This window comes from Anopheles marshallii, chromosome X, assembly GCF_943734725.1.
Source record: "Anopheles marshallii chromosome X, idAnoMarsDA_429_01, whole genome shotgun sequence".
Classification (NCBI taxonomy): domain Eukaryota; kingdom Metazoa; phylum Arthropoda; class Insecta; order Diptera; family Culicidae; genus Anopheles; species Anopheles marshallii.
The window spans coordinates 1,666,103-1,682,483 of NC_071325.1; the positions used below are offsets into that span (position 1 = coordinate 1,666,103).

The 16,381-nt window shown below is 51.3% G+C and overlaps 1 protein-coding gene across 1 annotated transcript; it reads left to right on the plus strand.

The window, feature by feature from the left end:
- The first annotated feature begins 4,433 nt into the window (after positions 1–4,433).
- LOC128713740 (low-density lipoprotein receptor-related protein 4) lies at positions 4,434–15,118 on the plus strand. Its single transcript, XM_053808610.1, has 10 exons — positions 4,434–4,560; positions 5,754–6,753; positions 8,396–8,846; positions 9,382–9,506; positions 9,586–11,725; positions 12,096–12,392; positions 12,468–13,121; positions 13,190–14,267; positions 14,738–14,910; positions 14,999–15,118. The coding sequence occupies exons 1-10, from the start codon at positions 4,434–4,436 to the stop codon at positions 15,116–15,118; spliced, it is 6,165 nt and encodes a 2,054-aa protein (XP_053664585.1).
- Positions 15,119–16,381: the final 1,263 nt, after the last annotated feature.

Genomic DNA, 16,381 nt, shown 5'->3' on the forward strand with positions numbered 1-16,381 from the left:
TGTCTAGCGTAAAAGATGATCGATTTAAGAGTGCATGCACGAAAGTTACAAAAATTAGCCTAATATTGGACTAATATTTTCGAATTTAAACTTTTACACTTCTTCTAAGCTTAACGACCGAGAGGAGACATCAGAAGAGAATGCACTATGAACTAGGTTGGAGGAGCACACAACCTGATGATGTTGAAGATTCTATGTATGGAGTACGTACTACTAAATTACTACTGTGCTTCCACAGGGTTAGGATCCGTCACTGCTCTGTTGATTCATGAATCATTTCAGATAAGATACCAGTTCCGAATGACTTCTTGCTGAAGATCCATATGAATGATTGTTCTTAAAAGATCCGTTAAGCACAACACTAGTCGAGTAGGTCTCGTCATCTATCGTCGTCCATATTACACGGGTACTTCTGCACTGCATGGACGGCTCCAATTACTCGATGGGACGACTAAGCCGTATTACCCTTTCAGCTATTCAGCTTCAGCAAATTCTAAAACTATGCTGTAAAATGTTGAATGACCACCAAACTGAAGTGTAGAAGTCGCTCTTTCTATTTAGCAAGCAAAAGATCTTATTTTTGAAGTAAAGCGCTCTGGCGCTCGCCTAGCTACCAGATGCGGAAACTTTCCAGTTTCGCTTTTAATTGTGTTTAGTCTATCGCTTACGATACGCAGTGAGAAAGAACAACACAGTTTATAAAAACAATCCTATCGTTAAGAATACTTGTTGAAGTTGAACTAGACTTACCCTGCGGCGTAACGTAATTGCCATCGTACCATCTCACTCCGCAGGCTAATTACCATTGTTGATGACCTGTACTTTGCAGGTGAACCTTAGGTGATTGCTAGTCCTGTGTATGCATCTTCGTTTATTTTTATTTCAGGTTAATTCACTGATTCAACCGTACCGGCTCGATGGTGTGAGAGATATTTGTGTTGTTGCATGATGAGCTTTGTTAGGATAGGATGATCTATGCGTGCAGGGAGCAATGTACGACATAGAGCGTAGAAAAAGTAGGTGTAATTCGTTCTAAACACTGCCTGCAGCAATAAAATGACAATAATTGGCTCTACTGTACCCACACTACCTACCTAGCCTACCTAAGGATGTAGTGTTGTGTAAGTCTGCATCCAGTTGAAAACAATACCTCGAACTGTGTGGATTTTGTTTGTGTTTTCTGCTGTGCGTGCTTAAAGAAAATGAATTGATTTTGATTAACCGTATTTGTTCACGCTTGTTAAAACTATTCGAATGCGTTTAGAATTAATGGAATGATATTTATATTTATTAAGAAAATAAAACAGAAGAATTACCCTAGACATTATAAGGAAATTACACAGGATTATTAACTGATAAGAATTTTGTAGTATAATTGAGTGGGAGGTATTATTTTATTTTATTATTATTTATAATTCTTTACAATTTATTTCATATGCCCTACTATAAGACATGACAATTGTGTTTGCAAGCAAGTTTCTCGCGAAGAAAAAGTTTTTCTGTGGCTTTATGTGTCGTTACGCAACTTTCCCTCGTTGGGATTCGAACTCACGGACGCGTCACCATTCACGAGACAATACCTGCGTCTAGTGTGCACGGCTATGAATGCGGTTTTATGATGGGCGTATGTGTATCGCTTTTGTTACGTTGATGGCACCGTGTCCACACACAGTACATGTTGTTATGAGTTGCAAGCTTGAAATTAGTGTTTTGTTTTAATCTGAACGTTGCGACAGTTGCATCAAAGGTTGTTGTAGTTTTCGTTTTGTCTTTTTTTAATCGAACAACCGATCGGTGCTTACGGTTAGCATATGCCTGTTGAAGAGGTTGAGCAGGTCAAGTGATACAGAAACCGGCTGCCGAGAACATCATGAAAGCTGCGAAAGTGCAACTAATTCGCAAAGCAAACAAATGCGAATGGACAGCATGCGTAAAGCTTTGAAGCGAATTCTCCATCGGTTACAACAGGCTATGCTGTAGGTACGATGGGGATCACATATTGGTGATCTGCTTCCGGATGGTACAGTGTTTCGTTTCACGGATAACGTTGGTCGGTCGAGTGGTCGGTAATGGTGGCTAGCAAAAATTGTGTACCAGTCCAGCTGCCGCAAAAGCTCGGTCCCACGGTAATCGTGGTCGGTTCCAGTACCGGTCAGAGCGACTGCGCACTGGCACCGTGGCAGTGTGCTCTCACACCGTTCGCTCGCGGGAGCGTTCTTCACTGGGTGGTGACACAGTCGTTATGTAAGTGGCGTCCTTATAACGCTCTCGCATGCAGGATCGCTGGACTGGATGCTGGATGCTGGGAGCAGTTTGGTACAGCTCTCCAAACACGGTCTCACGCGGATGCGCCGATATGAGGGTTGAGATGAAAATTTGCGACACGGCCACCAGTTACAGATGTACCGTTCGCGTGATTGGCTGCACTGCAGGCCTGTTCTGGTAGTGTTCGGGATTGTTCGGCGGTGAAGTAGCACTGCCACACCGCTGTCAGGACGAGCGACGTTTTACACCTATCCACCAGCACCTTCTCCCTCTGCACGATCAGCCCCTCTAGTAGCTTCCTTAAAATTCCTCTGTCCCGCCCCTGCTTCCTGCCGTCCCCGCATCACTAACGCCAACAACGCGTTCCCGTTTGGGGTGGGGCGCGGAAATAGACGACCACGTTTGCAGATGGCACCAAACGCTAACGCGGCTCTCCAACCAAATGCACGGCAATCAAGCACATCGATCAACGGCTTAAGGAAAAGCCTACACAAACGCAATTCTCGGTTGTGCTTATCGATAATTACGGAACAGTAGTGCTTACTTGCGGTGATGTAAAAGTGATGTAAAAGCAGAACCATCATCCCGTTTTTTTCTTTGCTGAAGCAAACAAGCAAACAACAACAACGGAAAAACAAAAAGCAAAACAATAAAAAAATCCTAAAAAGGGTGTAGTATTCTCGATGGAACTGGAACCTCGCGCACACCTACGTAGTGGAGATGTACGCAGTATCGAATAGCTGTGAAATTTAAGCAATCTTCATCTGTGTGCAATTTGTGTCTGTGTGTGTGTGAGTGTAAATGTACATTACATGAAATTGGTGGTTTGAACTGCTGTTACATTGCACTATCTGCGTACCAGTTGGACACCTTCGTCCATAACCCTACCGTTACTAACTGAGGCTAGAAGTCACCCTGTTACGGTGTAGGTATGTGGTCTCCTAACAACGTATGTCCAGGCATACGGCGTTGGTACACATCCATCCACCCGTACATGTATGCGTCGCTATGCAAGTGACTTTCTAGGGCGTGGGCGACGCTAGTGGAAAAGAGTACGCAACGAGGGAGCGCGGTTGAAGGAGGATGGAGGAGGATCGTGGAAAGAGGAGATAGAGAGAAAAACGGAATATGGAAGAGTATGAAAGCAAAAAAAAAAGAAGTTAACAGGGCGGAGGAGTCGAAACGTAACAGTTGTATATATGTATATGTTCACAAATGTACACGTATCTTCCCAGATGCGTGTGTATAAGAGGCACATCTTCTCCAGATCTTTCCACCGTCATCCTGTCCGTTCCCTTCACACCCCCCCATCATCTCCATCTATCTGTGTCGCCCATCCTCTGTCACCTTCGTCTTCCACCACCACTAACCAGTAAAGCTCCATTCATCCAATTCGCAGGTGTATTATTGAAGCTAAGTGACCGCGATAGACAAGTGTGCAAGCATCATGAAAAAGGGATATAAGAGAAGATGCTAAACTAGTGCAATCACGGGCTTGCGTTACCCGTGTGCGGAGTGTGTGAGCGATGGTGTGAGCCAGGACGCTTGCCACCATTATTCTTCCGAAAAGCGACTGTGCGTATGATAACTCAAATAAAAAGCAAAAAACCTAACCTCAATCATGTATGAAGAGCAATGTTTGCGGGAGCGGATGTACGCAGCAGCGTCCCCATCGTCGAATAGATTGTCCGCGTGTGCATCGACGCGGGTGCGTTGCCCACCTTAGCTGGGGGAGGGGGTGCCCCACCAGTCCCGCATTAGGCAAAACTGACAGTTAATCCACAACAGTGCCGTTCAATCTGTCCCGGGATCTGGAGTTCTGGCCGGGCCGGGGGGGATTTTTTGTGTTTGAGGACGATAGACACTTTCATCTTGCCGTGTGCGGGCAGTACACGCGTCCACATCAAGCGGACTGTAGTAGACGCGGGATCTCCCATTAAGAGATACAGTGCGTGCAAGTGGAGGAGTCCGCCGTGCACTCGGTATGCAGCCTGCACTGGCTCGCCGATGATTCTCGGTGCAAATTGTGTTGTGAGACTCAGTGATTTAAGCGTCGGTACATTCGTTGAACCATACTGGTAGATAAAAGCAAGGGTTTTCCACCCTTCCGTGAGCGGTACCAACTGGAGCAGTCGGGCCCGGCAGTTAGGCCACCGCCCGGGAACAAGATGGCCGGACAGCGGCGGAACCGGAGCAGTGGCCGCACCTACAGTTGCCATGTTGCGCTGACCGGTTTCCGTGTGCGGTTGGGGCTCATCGTACCCCTGCTGACTGTACCACTCTTCCTGGGATGCGGTAAGTAACTCGGCGATTTATTGGGCCATCCACGGTGGGACATAAGATGTGGCAACTGGCAAACAGCTGCTGGGACGGGTTAAAAACCAGTTCGACGATGGCGTCCTTCTGCTCTGTGGAGTTTCGATTGCCAAACATCGTAGCATATGGTAGCATAATATTGGAATACTGGGCATTCCTTTCCAGTTGTGGAAAACTGGAGAAGCCCAAGTAACTTCTCAGAGACTTCGGTGCAATCGTACCCAGCAATGGAGAGCTTAAGGATACTTTTAATGTCCACAACTTGGGTGCAGTTTCACAAGCTAGATTAACAGCGCAAATGACAGCATCTCTGACGTGGCATTTCTCAAGTCGCCTAAGTGATTTCTACGATTCAACCCCATATGGTTTAGATGGTCTTGGTCTTAAAAAAACACACAATATAACACTTAAATATTGAGCTATGATTGCGATCCAAAATCCCCACACTCCCAAACTATTCCATGAATGAGCGACCAGTAATGGAGAGAGAGAGAGAAAGAGCAGCGAAATAAAAACTAAAATGATAAGAAAATAATTCGAATGCGAAGAAAGAACCCTGTGAATCGAGCGGTGAACTGCTGAGCGGAGAAGAGCCTGTAACCCGAGCGGTGTAGTTTCGCTGAGAGCGAAACGGTTCGTTCGGCGGTGTGCAAAAGCTTTGCGTCCTAAATCAATAAACATTTTGCGTAGCTGAGCTCACGCTGTGTTTCTTCGCAAGCTCTGCCAACATTGCTCCGTCTCTCCACCTGCACCACGCTTCCTTCCCTTTCTTTTTCTCGCTAAAAAGGGCGACATTTTTGGGGTGAAATTTGAGCAAAAGATTCGGAACGCAACGAGCAGCAGCTGGAGCAGTGCGCAGGCGCGCCCAAATGTTCCATTCATCAAAACAGCGATGGGTGTAATCTGTCCTTGAAAATGGGGCCTTTCCAAGACGGCTCCTGATGGTGACGGCCCGTCCTACGCCGTATCTTAAGAAGCTAGCAGCACAAACACTGCTGTACTTTTTTCGCCACCCTTTTTTTCCGCAGCACTGTCTATGCGCCTGCATGTAGGCTATCCATATTGCAGGGTATAGTTTTTTAGCGAAAAATCAAATAAAAACGCACCTTTCAGATGTACAGAGTTACTAATATACTGTTCGTCTATTTCCATTTTGGTCATATGCTCAACAGTGCACGGTGAGGAGCAGACGACGGAAATTACGTCGGAAGGTGTCGGTCACTATGCGGGCAAATCCGACCAGACCCAGGCGGGACCGAATCAGCTCGGTGCGGCATGGCAGATATTTGGCTCGAACTCGATGCGCCAGTCCGGGGAAGGGCGCGTCGTCAAGACGAAGCCCCGGAAGCCAAAACCGTACCAGAAGGATATACGGCCCCAGTTGCCATCGGGCAAGATCATGATGGCGCCACCGAGGCGTCGCACCTTCAACCAGGCGACGCAGTTCCCGAAGAATGCGTCGATCGCGATCGATCGGGACCGTAGTGCGGGACTGTCGCACCATCCGATCGGTAGCCATGGTGCCGGTGGTAATGTGTACGGGTCCATGACGCACTACGACACCGTGTACGGCATACGGGGCGTCGAGCGGCGCGACAACGATGGGTTCCGGCCGTTCGACCGGTACGGACCGAGCGCCCATCTGGGCCACTACCACATCCAACCGGACGACGACATCTTCCGCCCCGACGACGAGCTGCTGATGGAATCGGGCGGTGGTGGCAGCGCCTCTGCCGGCAAGGTCGATGGGCTCGCCGGGATCGAGAGCTGCGACATCAAATGTGAGCCGCGCGAGTTCACCTGCGACAAGAGTTGCGCCTGCATCCATATGGATCTGCACTGCGACGGGCAGGCGGACTGTGTGCTGACGGAGGACGAGCAGAACTGCGAGATCGTGCACCAGCGGTTGGCCCAACAGATCAAGGATAACTGCGAGACGAGCGGCACGCACGTCATCTGCGCGACCACGCACACCTGCATCTCGCGCGACTGGCTGTGCGACGGTGACGACGACTGTGGCGACTACACGGACGAGACACACTGCGGATCGCGGCTGGAGTGTACCGAAGAGAAGTTCGAGTGCCAGAATGGCATGTGCATACCGCGCGACTGGGTGTGCGACGGTGACAACGACTGTAACGACCTGTCGGACGAGAAAAACTGCACGAAACAGTAAGTAGCGATGAGCCCCTATACCTCGTTGCAGTAAGTAGTGGGTGGTGAGCGAAAGAACTACCGCTATTGCTCCGCTCCGCTAGCGCGAGTGAGCGAGCTCACAGTACTCAGTGTAGAAAATCAGGTAGCTCAAAACTCAAACGAGCGTTTGGAGCGTATTGAACGATAGAAACGAGCACGTTGAGTGCTGTTTCTAAACAGTGTAGAAGCAAAAAGTCATCAGCAAATCGTTATCATTCATTCGATAGGGCATCAATGGTCACCAGGTTGAAGGCTGGTATTTAAGTTTTAGGCCCATGAGAAGGTTTTGGGTGATTTTTTTGTGATCCCTTCGGGATTTGTGCTGTTCTGTCCTGGATCCATGGGATGTAGTAAAATTTCATACGACAAAGACTTGCTCAAAATAATTTTTATAACACTTTTGGGGGTGACCTAATGCACAATTAGAACTTTCCAAAGTTTTTTTATGGAGAACCACCCCATGCTCATTTGAGCTTTGAGCAACCTCGCTCCCGCCGCTCACGTTACTGAGCGCGTGCGTTCCGTTCAGCTCATCCAAAAGAGCTGCTTGACACAACATTACTTGCTGTTACATTAAAATTCGATTGCTGGCGAACTACGTTCGGTAACAGCTGCTCATCCAGCCGGAGAGTTTCATTTAATTAATTTAAGGATTCTGCTTCTGGCATCTCTCATATCACGCTGGTGTTTGCCGAACCACTTAGCTGTACGCTGGGATGAAACTTCATTAGCAACCAGCTGTGAATGGTTCCTTGAAATGGCTCAGTTTCATGTGCGAAGGTTAGAAGGTGCCCGGTGGACGCATTTCCCAGTCGTCTGGGAAATTGAAGGCATCTGCGGGATGGACCCCCCTTATAACCAGTTGCTGGCCGTGGCCAGACTGTTTGCCGAAAACCGCAACACAAATATGTTGTGCTTGTCCGACCATGGCTGGGTTCCGGTTGGCCTTGGTTTATATGGGCAGAAGAAGAAAAAAAATTGCCCACCAGTAAGGACCTGGCAACTGCTGCGCTCGGCAGTGTACTGATGAGCAACATTCCAAACAGTGAGCAACTATTTCTGACTATTTCCCTGCTGGCCGTGCAAAGGCAAGCGGGTTAGCCACCCGGGTGGGATGTTTTCCCGCCGGCTGCACTGTAGGCTTGATTTAATTAATTGCCACAATTGCCAGCTGACCCTTGGATCTGGGCCTGGTGAGCCGCAACGCATTCACCCAATCAGGTATTGGAAGCTCCCGGGTTCGCAGCTACACGCCTGACAGCCTGAACTTGAAATAGTTGTCTTCATTAGTGTGCACCATCAGCACCGGTGCTGATATCGGCAGGGAGAGTAATTGCAGGAAATTGTTTGCTGCCTTCCTTGCGTGCCATTCTACCATACCCCCCCGTGCTTCTTTCCACCCCTAGCAACATTCACTTCTTTGCCACCATTAGGTCCGGAAGTGAGTGGGTTTGCGTTTTAATTGGAAGGCTTAATGGCGCGTTTCAATTTAATGATGTTTACCCACGCTGCTTCACTGAATGCTGTGTTTTGAAGTGTGTTTTTCTCCTTGCGTCTCACTTCTTGCCCCAATGCCTCCCCGTTTATGCTCTACCCTGTGCTGTTACTAATCCAACAGGTGTACACGGGACGAGTTCCGGTGCAAGGATGGTTCCTGCATCTCCGCCTCGTTCCAGTGCGACGGCGAAACGGACTGCATCGACGAGTCGGACGAAGCGAACTGCGACCGGCCGATGCAGAGCTGCCCGGAGGGTGAGTTCAAGTGCAAGGGTGCGCTGGGTGGTATGGGCGGCCCGGGCGGACGGTGCGTGCTGATGCGGTTCCGGTGCGATGGTGACAACGACTGCGGCGACTGGAGCGATGAGGAGAACTGCCCGAAGAAGCAGGTCGACTGTATGATCAACGAGTTTAAGTGTGACGATGGTGACTGCATCCCGCTCCAGTGGCGCTGCGACGACAAGCAGGACTGCAACAATGGGGAGGATGAGAAAAACTGTCCGGTGGATCGTATCGCTGGCCGGACCTGCTCGCCGGATGAGTACACGTGCAAGGACGGCCGCTGCATACTGGTAAGTGCGTGGGCGTGCCCTTCGGTCAAGAGTGTTCGAAATCAGCAGTCGACGCATAGATCCTCATAGATTCATGAATTGTGTAACATGCAACCCTCAACGATGCGAATCTTCTCAAAAGCTCATAAATTCGCAGAGCTTCAAGATTTCTCAAATATCCCATTAATCACCTTCGCAATATGATGTAAAGCATTATTATTATAAAAAATGTGCTTAGTTTAGCTTCTATACTCCTAAAATAACTAAAGTACTGCTGGCACTCGATTCCACAATCTACGCCGTCCTCTCGAACTATAATCTACGAAGTTAGACGTGTAAACCGCCTGAAAGTATGCAATTTTATGGCTAAATGTGTTTCACGTCGTAATTTGATTCCTGATTGCATACTTGTAGGCGTAAAGAAATATTTTTTTTAATTTTCATCAATGTCGAACTTTTATATCGATTTGCGGGGTTCGAAAGAATATTTTATGGTTAAATATGTTTTTTTTTTCTACTACTATTACGCTATTACGCTATCCAATCGCACCTGCAGCGTTCTTGGGTGTGTGACGGTACGGCAGACTGTCGACGGGGTGAAGATGAACAGGACTGTGACATCAAGTGTGAGCTGAACCAGTTCCTGTGTCCGTCCGGCAGCAGGAACAGTACGCGGGACTCGTAAGTATCATCCCGACGGGGTGAAACGGTTTGCCACGGTTTTCCTCTCATGGGAAACGTTTCCCGCTCTATTCTGCAGCGTGTGCATCAATCAAAAGCACGTCTGCGACGGCCACAGCGACTGTGCGAACGGAGAGGACGAGATGCGATGCCCGATCGTACATCCGTGCGGTGCCCACTCCCGCTGCGAGCAGCTGTGCGTGACGGCTTACAGTGGGCGCGAGGAGTGCATGTGCCGGCCGGGCTATCTGCTGCACGGCAATGGTTACAACTGTACGGACATCGACGAGTGTACGATCACGAGCAACCCGGTGTGCTCGCAGGAGTGCATGAATGTTGCCGGCAGCTTCCGGTGCTCGTGCCAGGCCGGGTACGTGCTGCGGCCGGATCAGCGCACCTGCAAAGCCGTCGGCGGCTCGGTGAAGCTGCTGATGGCGAACCGGGCAGACATTCGGCAGGTATCGCTCAGCAACAACCAGTACACGTCCATCGCGAAAGGGTTGCCGAATGCGATAGCGCTCGACTACCACTACCGGGAGGATTTGCTGTTCTGGACGGATGTGTCGATTGACGTGATCAAGCGGTCGCACCTGAACGGGAGCGGCGTGCGGGACGTCATCAAATGGGGTCTAGAATCGCCCGGCGGGTTAGCGGTCGACTGGATCCACGATCTGCTGTTCTGGACCGATTCGGGTACGCGGCGCGTCGAGGTGTCGACGCTGGATGGGCAGATGCGGGCGGTTATAGCGGCGAGCGATCTGGACAAACCGCGCGCCATCGCCGTCCATCCCGGCCGGGCACTCGTGTTCTGGACCGACTGGGGCACCGCACCGAAGATCGAGCGAGCCTTCATGGACGGTTCCGACCGGCAAACGATCATTGCGGAGGCCATCTTCTGGCCGAACGGGCTCACGATCGACTACACGAGCAGCCGGATCTACTGGGCGGATGCGAAGCACGTGATCGAGAGTGCGAACTTCGACGGGCGGGCACGGCGCAAGATACTGAGCAACAATCTGCCGCACCCGTTCGCACTCGCCCTGTTCGAGGACTCGATGTACTGGACCGACTGGCACACGAAGACGATATCCACCGCGAGCAAGGTGAACGGACGTGGGTTCCGGGTGGTGCACGAGGGCCTTCACTTCCCGATGGGCATCCAGAGTTACCACCCATCCCGGCAGCCCGACTTTACCAACCGGTGCGCACCGGATAAGGGTGGCCGCAAGGGTGGCTGCTCGCATTTGTGTCTGCCGGCCCGGACCCACCGCCGGTGCGCCTGTCCGATCGGGTTGACCCTGCGGCCGGACCAGAAGACGTGCTCGACCGTACCGGACAAGTTGCTGCTGATCGCGCGCAAGAAGGACGTCCGGGTGCGGCAGCTCGATGCGGCGAATCCGGTCGACATGGTGCTGCCGCTCGACGGCATCAAGTCGACCGTAGCCGTCGATTGGTGCAGCCGCACGAACGTCATCTACTGGACGGACGTGGGCAAGAGCATGATCAGCCGGGCGTTCATCAACGGCAGCCAGCAGGAGGCGATCGTCAAATCGAACCTGATCTCGCCGGCCGGGCTCGCGCTCGACTGGGTGACGGACAAAATCTACTGGACCGATCCGGGCACGAACCGCATCGAGGCGGCAACGACGGACGGCAAGCAGCGCGCGCTGCTGATCTGGGAACGGCTGGACAAACCGCGCGATATCGTTGTGCATCCCGGCGAGGGGTACATGTTCTGGTCGGACTGGGGCTCGAACCCGCTGATTGAACGGGCCGGCATGGACGGGAGCGGACGGTTCACGCTCGTGTCGGAGAATCTCCAGTGGCCGAACGGGCTGGCGCTCGACGTCGATAAGCAGCGGCTGTACTTCCTGGACGGTGGTACCAAGTCGCTCGAGTACGTCAACTACGACGGTACGGGGCGCAACCGGCTGATCACCGACGGGTTGAAGCACCCGTTCGGGCTGGACGTGTACGAGAAGCGGGTGTACTGGACGGATTGGGACACGCACAGCATACAGGTGGCGAACATGTACAACGGGCACGACCGGCGCACCATACTCGCGAACAACACCGACCTGATGGACATCCGTGTGTTTCACCGGAACCGACGGGATTCGCGCAACCCTTGCGCACACAAGAACGGTGGCTGCTCCTACATCTGTCTGCTGAACCCAACCAGCTACAGTTGTGCCTGTCCGATCGGTATCCAGCTTAAGGTGAGGACTTTTGCTATATTTGATTGACAACAGGAAGTCTAGACATCAGCCCTAGAATACATGTTATGCTTAAATCATCCAGTAAAAGCGTCATCCTATCCTATCCAAACAGCTGGTTGAAGACTTTCTCACTCACTTCTCTTCTCGTGTAAGGATTTTCCTCCTCAAGGACATCTAACTTTTTCTGTTCTAATATGAAGATTTGCTTTTAACTCGTGTTTATCAAGACATCTGATAAATTCCCTAGCGACCTCGCGGGTTTTTGATCATCAGGTGCTCAACTACCTCTATTTACTGTAGGCAGCTAGTGGCCATGTGTATTAATTAGGCTCAATGTCCTGATGATGTGATGGTGTCTTCTCCCGTACAGGATAATGGTAAAACGTGCAAGAGTGGACCTTCGAACTATCTCGTGTTCGCGCACCGTACCGAGGTCCGCCAGGTGTCGCTCGACAGTGACTATCAGATCGATGTGGTACTACCTCTGCCACCCATCTCGAACGTCGTAACGCTAGACGTGGATCGGCGCACGGGCGAGATCTACTGGGCGGACACGATCGAGGACGTCATCATGCGGTCCACCCCGGACGGGATGCGCATCAAGCAGATCTACAGCGAGAGCATGACCAGTGTGGATGGTCTCGTCATTGATTCGATTGGTCGTAAGGTAAGGAACTCTTGTTAAGGTTGGGTTTCTCGTCCGCAACGGTTCTAACAACTCCTCTGCTTTGATCGCCGCTAGCTGTACTGGACGGACGCCGAACGGAAGGTGTTGGAGGTGAGTGATCTCGAGGAAGGCATCCGGAGTGCGCTGGTGTGGAAGGAGCTGGAGCAACCGCGCGGCATTGCACTCGACTACGAGTCGGGCTACCTGTTTTGGTCCGACTGGGGTGCGAATCCACGCATCGAACGCTCGGATATGGACGGCGAAAACCGGATCGATCTCATCACGGAGGGACTCGGCTGGCCGAACGGGCTGGCGGTTGATCGGTCGGCGAAACGGATTTATTGGGCGGACGCGCAGATGAAAACGATCGAGTCGTGCACGTTGAGCGGCGGACTACGGACAAAGGTGGTGGAGAATTTGCCCCATCCGTACGCACTCGCCGTGACCGCGCGCACCATCTACTGGACCGACTGGATCACGAAGGCGCTGCACTCGGTACCGAAGTCCAATCCGACCCACGTGCGCAACGTGACGCACGGTCTGGAGGGCCTGATGGATGTGAAGGTGGTGCAGGAGGAGGAGGAACGTCATCTGGAGAACGTGTGCGGTGCGGGTAACGGTGGATGTTCGCATCTCTGTCTGCGCAATCCGACCGGCTATTCGTGCAAATGTCCGACCGGGCTGACGATGCGCGAGGGCAGCACGACCGAGTGTAAAACCCTGCCAGATGTAAGTAGCACTGTATGCTAGTGTTTGTCGGTGTGCGTTGCTAATCTGTGCTTGTGTCGTCCATACAGGAGTATCTGCTGATCGCGCTGCGGTCGGGCATCGGGCGCATCTCGCTCGACACACCGGACCTGTTCGATGTGGTGCTGCCGATCGAGGGCGTACACGGTGCCGTCGTGCTCGACTACCACTTTGACAGCATGTACGTGTTTTACGCCGACGTGAACGTGGATGCGATCCGGCGCGTCAACATGCACAACTACTCCGACACGCAGGTGATTGTGTCGAGTGGACTGAACACACCGAACGGCATCGCGGTCGACTGGCTCGCGGATAACCTCTACTGGACGGACACGGCACTGAAGAAGATCGAGGTCGCGCGGCTGGACGGTTCCTGCCGGAAGGCCATCCTTACCGACGGTCTGGACGATCCGCGTTCGATCATCCTGTACCCGAAGCGTGGGTTCGTGTTTTGGGCCGACTGGGGCCAGACGCCGAAGATCGAGCGCGCCTACATGGACGGTTCCGAGCGGCGCAGCGTCGTCGACTTTGAGCTCGGCTTCCCGACCGGCCTGGCCATCGATTTTGACGCCAAGAAGCTTTACTGGGCGGATGCACTGCAGGACCGCATCGAGCTGTGCGACTTCGACGGTCGGCGCCGCCAGCAGGTGGTGTCGCACGCGACGCACCCGTTCGGGTTCACCCTGACCGCAACGCACCTGTACTGGACGGACTGGTACAACAAATCGGTACTGCGCGCACCGAAGTACAGCGTGTCGAACGTGGAGGTGGCACGGTTCAGTTTGCGCGGTGCGCTGGAGATACGGGCCGTGTCCGGTCAGCGGCAACCGCACGACTGGAACCCGTGCCGGCGGGATAATGGCGGCTGTTCGCATCTGTGTTTGTACGCGGAGACGCGGTACGTGTGCGGCTGCCCGGACGTACCGGACGCGCACCATTGCGATCTGGAACCGACCTTCCTGGTGCCCATGAAACCGAACGACGAGATGCTGTCAGCGAGCGAGGAGAAACCGACCCGCTCGAACGGTTCCACCGTGCTGACCAGCAGTAGAATGCACGCGCAGCTTGTCATCATAGCGACCGCCATCTTGGCCGGGCTGCTTATCATCGTCATCATCGCCATCCTAGGTAATTGACGCTTGCTCAACCAGCATGTAGTGTTTGGTATAGTGCGGACACACACACACATATTGTGGCACCCGGTGCACTCACTGTAGACTGTAGGCACTCGGTAGACTCACTGTAGTACACCTATTACCCTAACTGTATGCATGTCGTTACAAACATGTTATATGTTACGAATCTTATGAAAAGAGTTATTCATATAAATCTTCCGTGAGTCATTCAAATCTTGAGTCAACTCTTAAACTATTCTTAAATCCCCAAAGATTGATCGAAGATTCGTGAAACCTCACAGATTCTTGAGTTGTTGAGAACTCGTAAGAGTCATTCAGAGTCATCTCTTTAGTTTGAAGAAGATGCCGGAATCGTAATGCATCTACTTGCACGTGGCATTTCATCATCTTCTCACGTTGATTGGTGTTGGTTGTTTAGTAAAACGCCGAATTTTGTGATGTGATGTGCTTTCACCTTTCCAGTGCTGATTGTCAACTCGAAACGCAAACAGAGTAAGAAAAGCTCGCGCAGCGCCAGCGACGTGCTGACGTTTACCAACCCAAACTACAACGGTATCGAAGGGCTTTGTCCGGCGGGCGATGCCGGATCGTCGCGCAACACCATCTGGAAGCGGCTAAAGTACGATCGGGCACAGGTCGGTCAGAGGCGCTACGGCACGTTGGTCACGGTACGGTTGTGTTGCTAACTAATGTCGCTTCGCCTTCCCCCTCTATTCCCGACAGGAGCGAGTGTTTGAGGAGAAATATCTGGGCGTCCAGCATCATGGTACCAGCAACGGCAGCTATCTAGCGTCGACACCCACGTCCCAGATCACACCGGTGTCGGCAGTTCTTCCCGTTTAGGCACGGCCCCAGCACGGTTCCAGGTCCGGGCGAGTGCTCCGGGAACGTTGGGTGTATAGTTCCTGTTGTTCGCCGGTGCGATTACTAAACGACAAGCAGCCGCGCATAGCAGTTGGCGCTTTTCCCATTTACTAACGTCCCCTGAATATCTGCAACGAAGCAAAGCAAAACCACGCGCAGACACGGAAACATCCCGGACCTTATTTGCTCAAACAACCGGACTAGGACACAAAGGTTGGGAATGTTATGACTATACAGGCAGCTAATTCACCACATCGTTAAACGAAAACAAAACACAGAATATTAAGATAACATTTCAATTCAATGAAATACGCTAGAGCGTAACAATGGTGACAGTTATAGACCCATTTGTCAAGGTTGGACCTGTTCTTCAGATGATATCTCCAAAAAACTGAGGTAGATCAAACAAGCAAAAAAAAAACACCTGAACAACAGTGGACCGGCGTAGTGTCCGATGGGACAGAAACATTCGATTTGGTTTGAAGATTTTCGTTTGAAGCGTTGCATACTCCCATAGATGCGTGAACATGCTGTGAACTATCCGGTGGTGGGCGAAAAAGATAAACGATAAGCGAAGAGAGTAGAGTCGCACCACAGATAAAGTTTTCGTTACACATTTACACACACACACACTTACAAGCCCATCAGCAACCTTTCCATCAACGCTCGGTTTACTGTGTCCATTTACAAAGAAGAACGGCAAATACTAGACAAAGGCCACAACGTTACCGTCTTTATATCCTTTGTGTGCACCTGAAGCACACACCCTTGTGGCACGCGTAGCTAGTGAACCCCGTGGGACATATGGCCTGTCAGTGAGGGGTTCCCCAGTACCGCGTAAGCATTTTAGTAACTAAAACTTGTATATTTGTAGGTGATCTGTACACGTGTACTGTGTGTTTTCAATTCATACTGCATGAATTTGTACTTAAGAACCGGTAACAAGCTGAAACTAAAACAAAACAAAAACAACTCAGAATAAGAAACCAAAACAAACAAACAAACAAGGGCAACGAGAATAGGTGTTGATGGTGGCGAATATGAACTTGATACGACTATATAGGAGGCTGTGTTGTGTACCAATATGACGTGTGGGTGTGGGTGTGTTGGTGGTAGTAGTGCAAAAGTAGTACGAAATTTTATGACAGCAGATGTCACTGTGCGTTGGAAACGTTGGATCTAGGGCACGCTCAATCATCACCGTTGTGTCGGTGGCTCCGGACCACGGTCGATTGAGCGAGG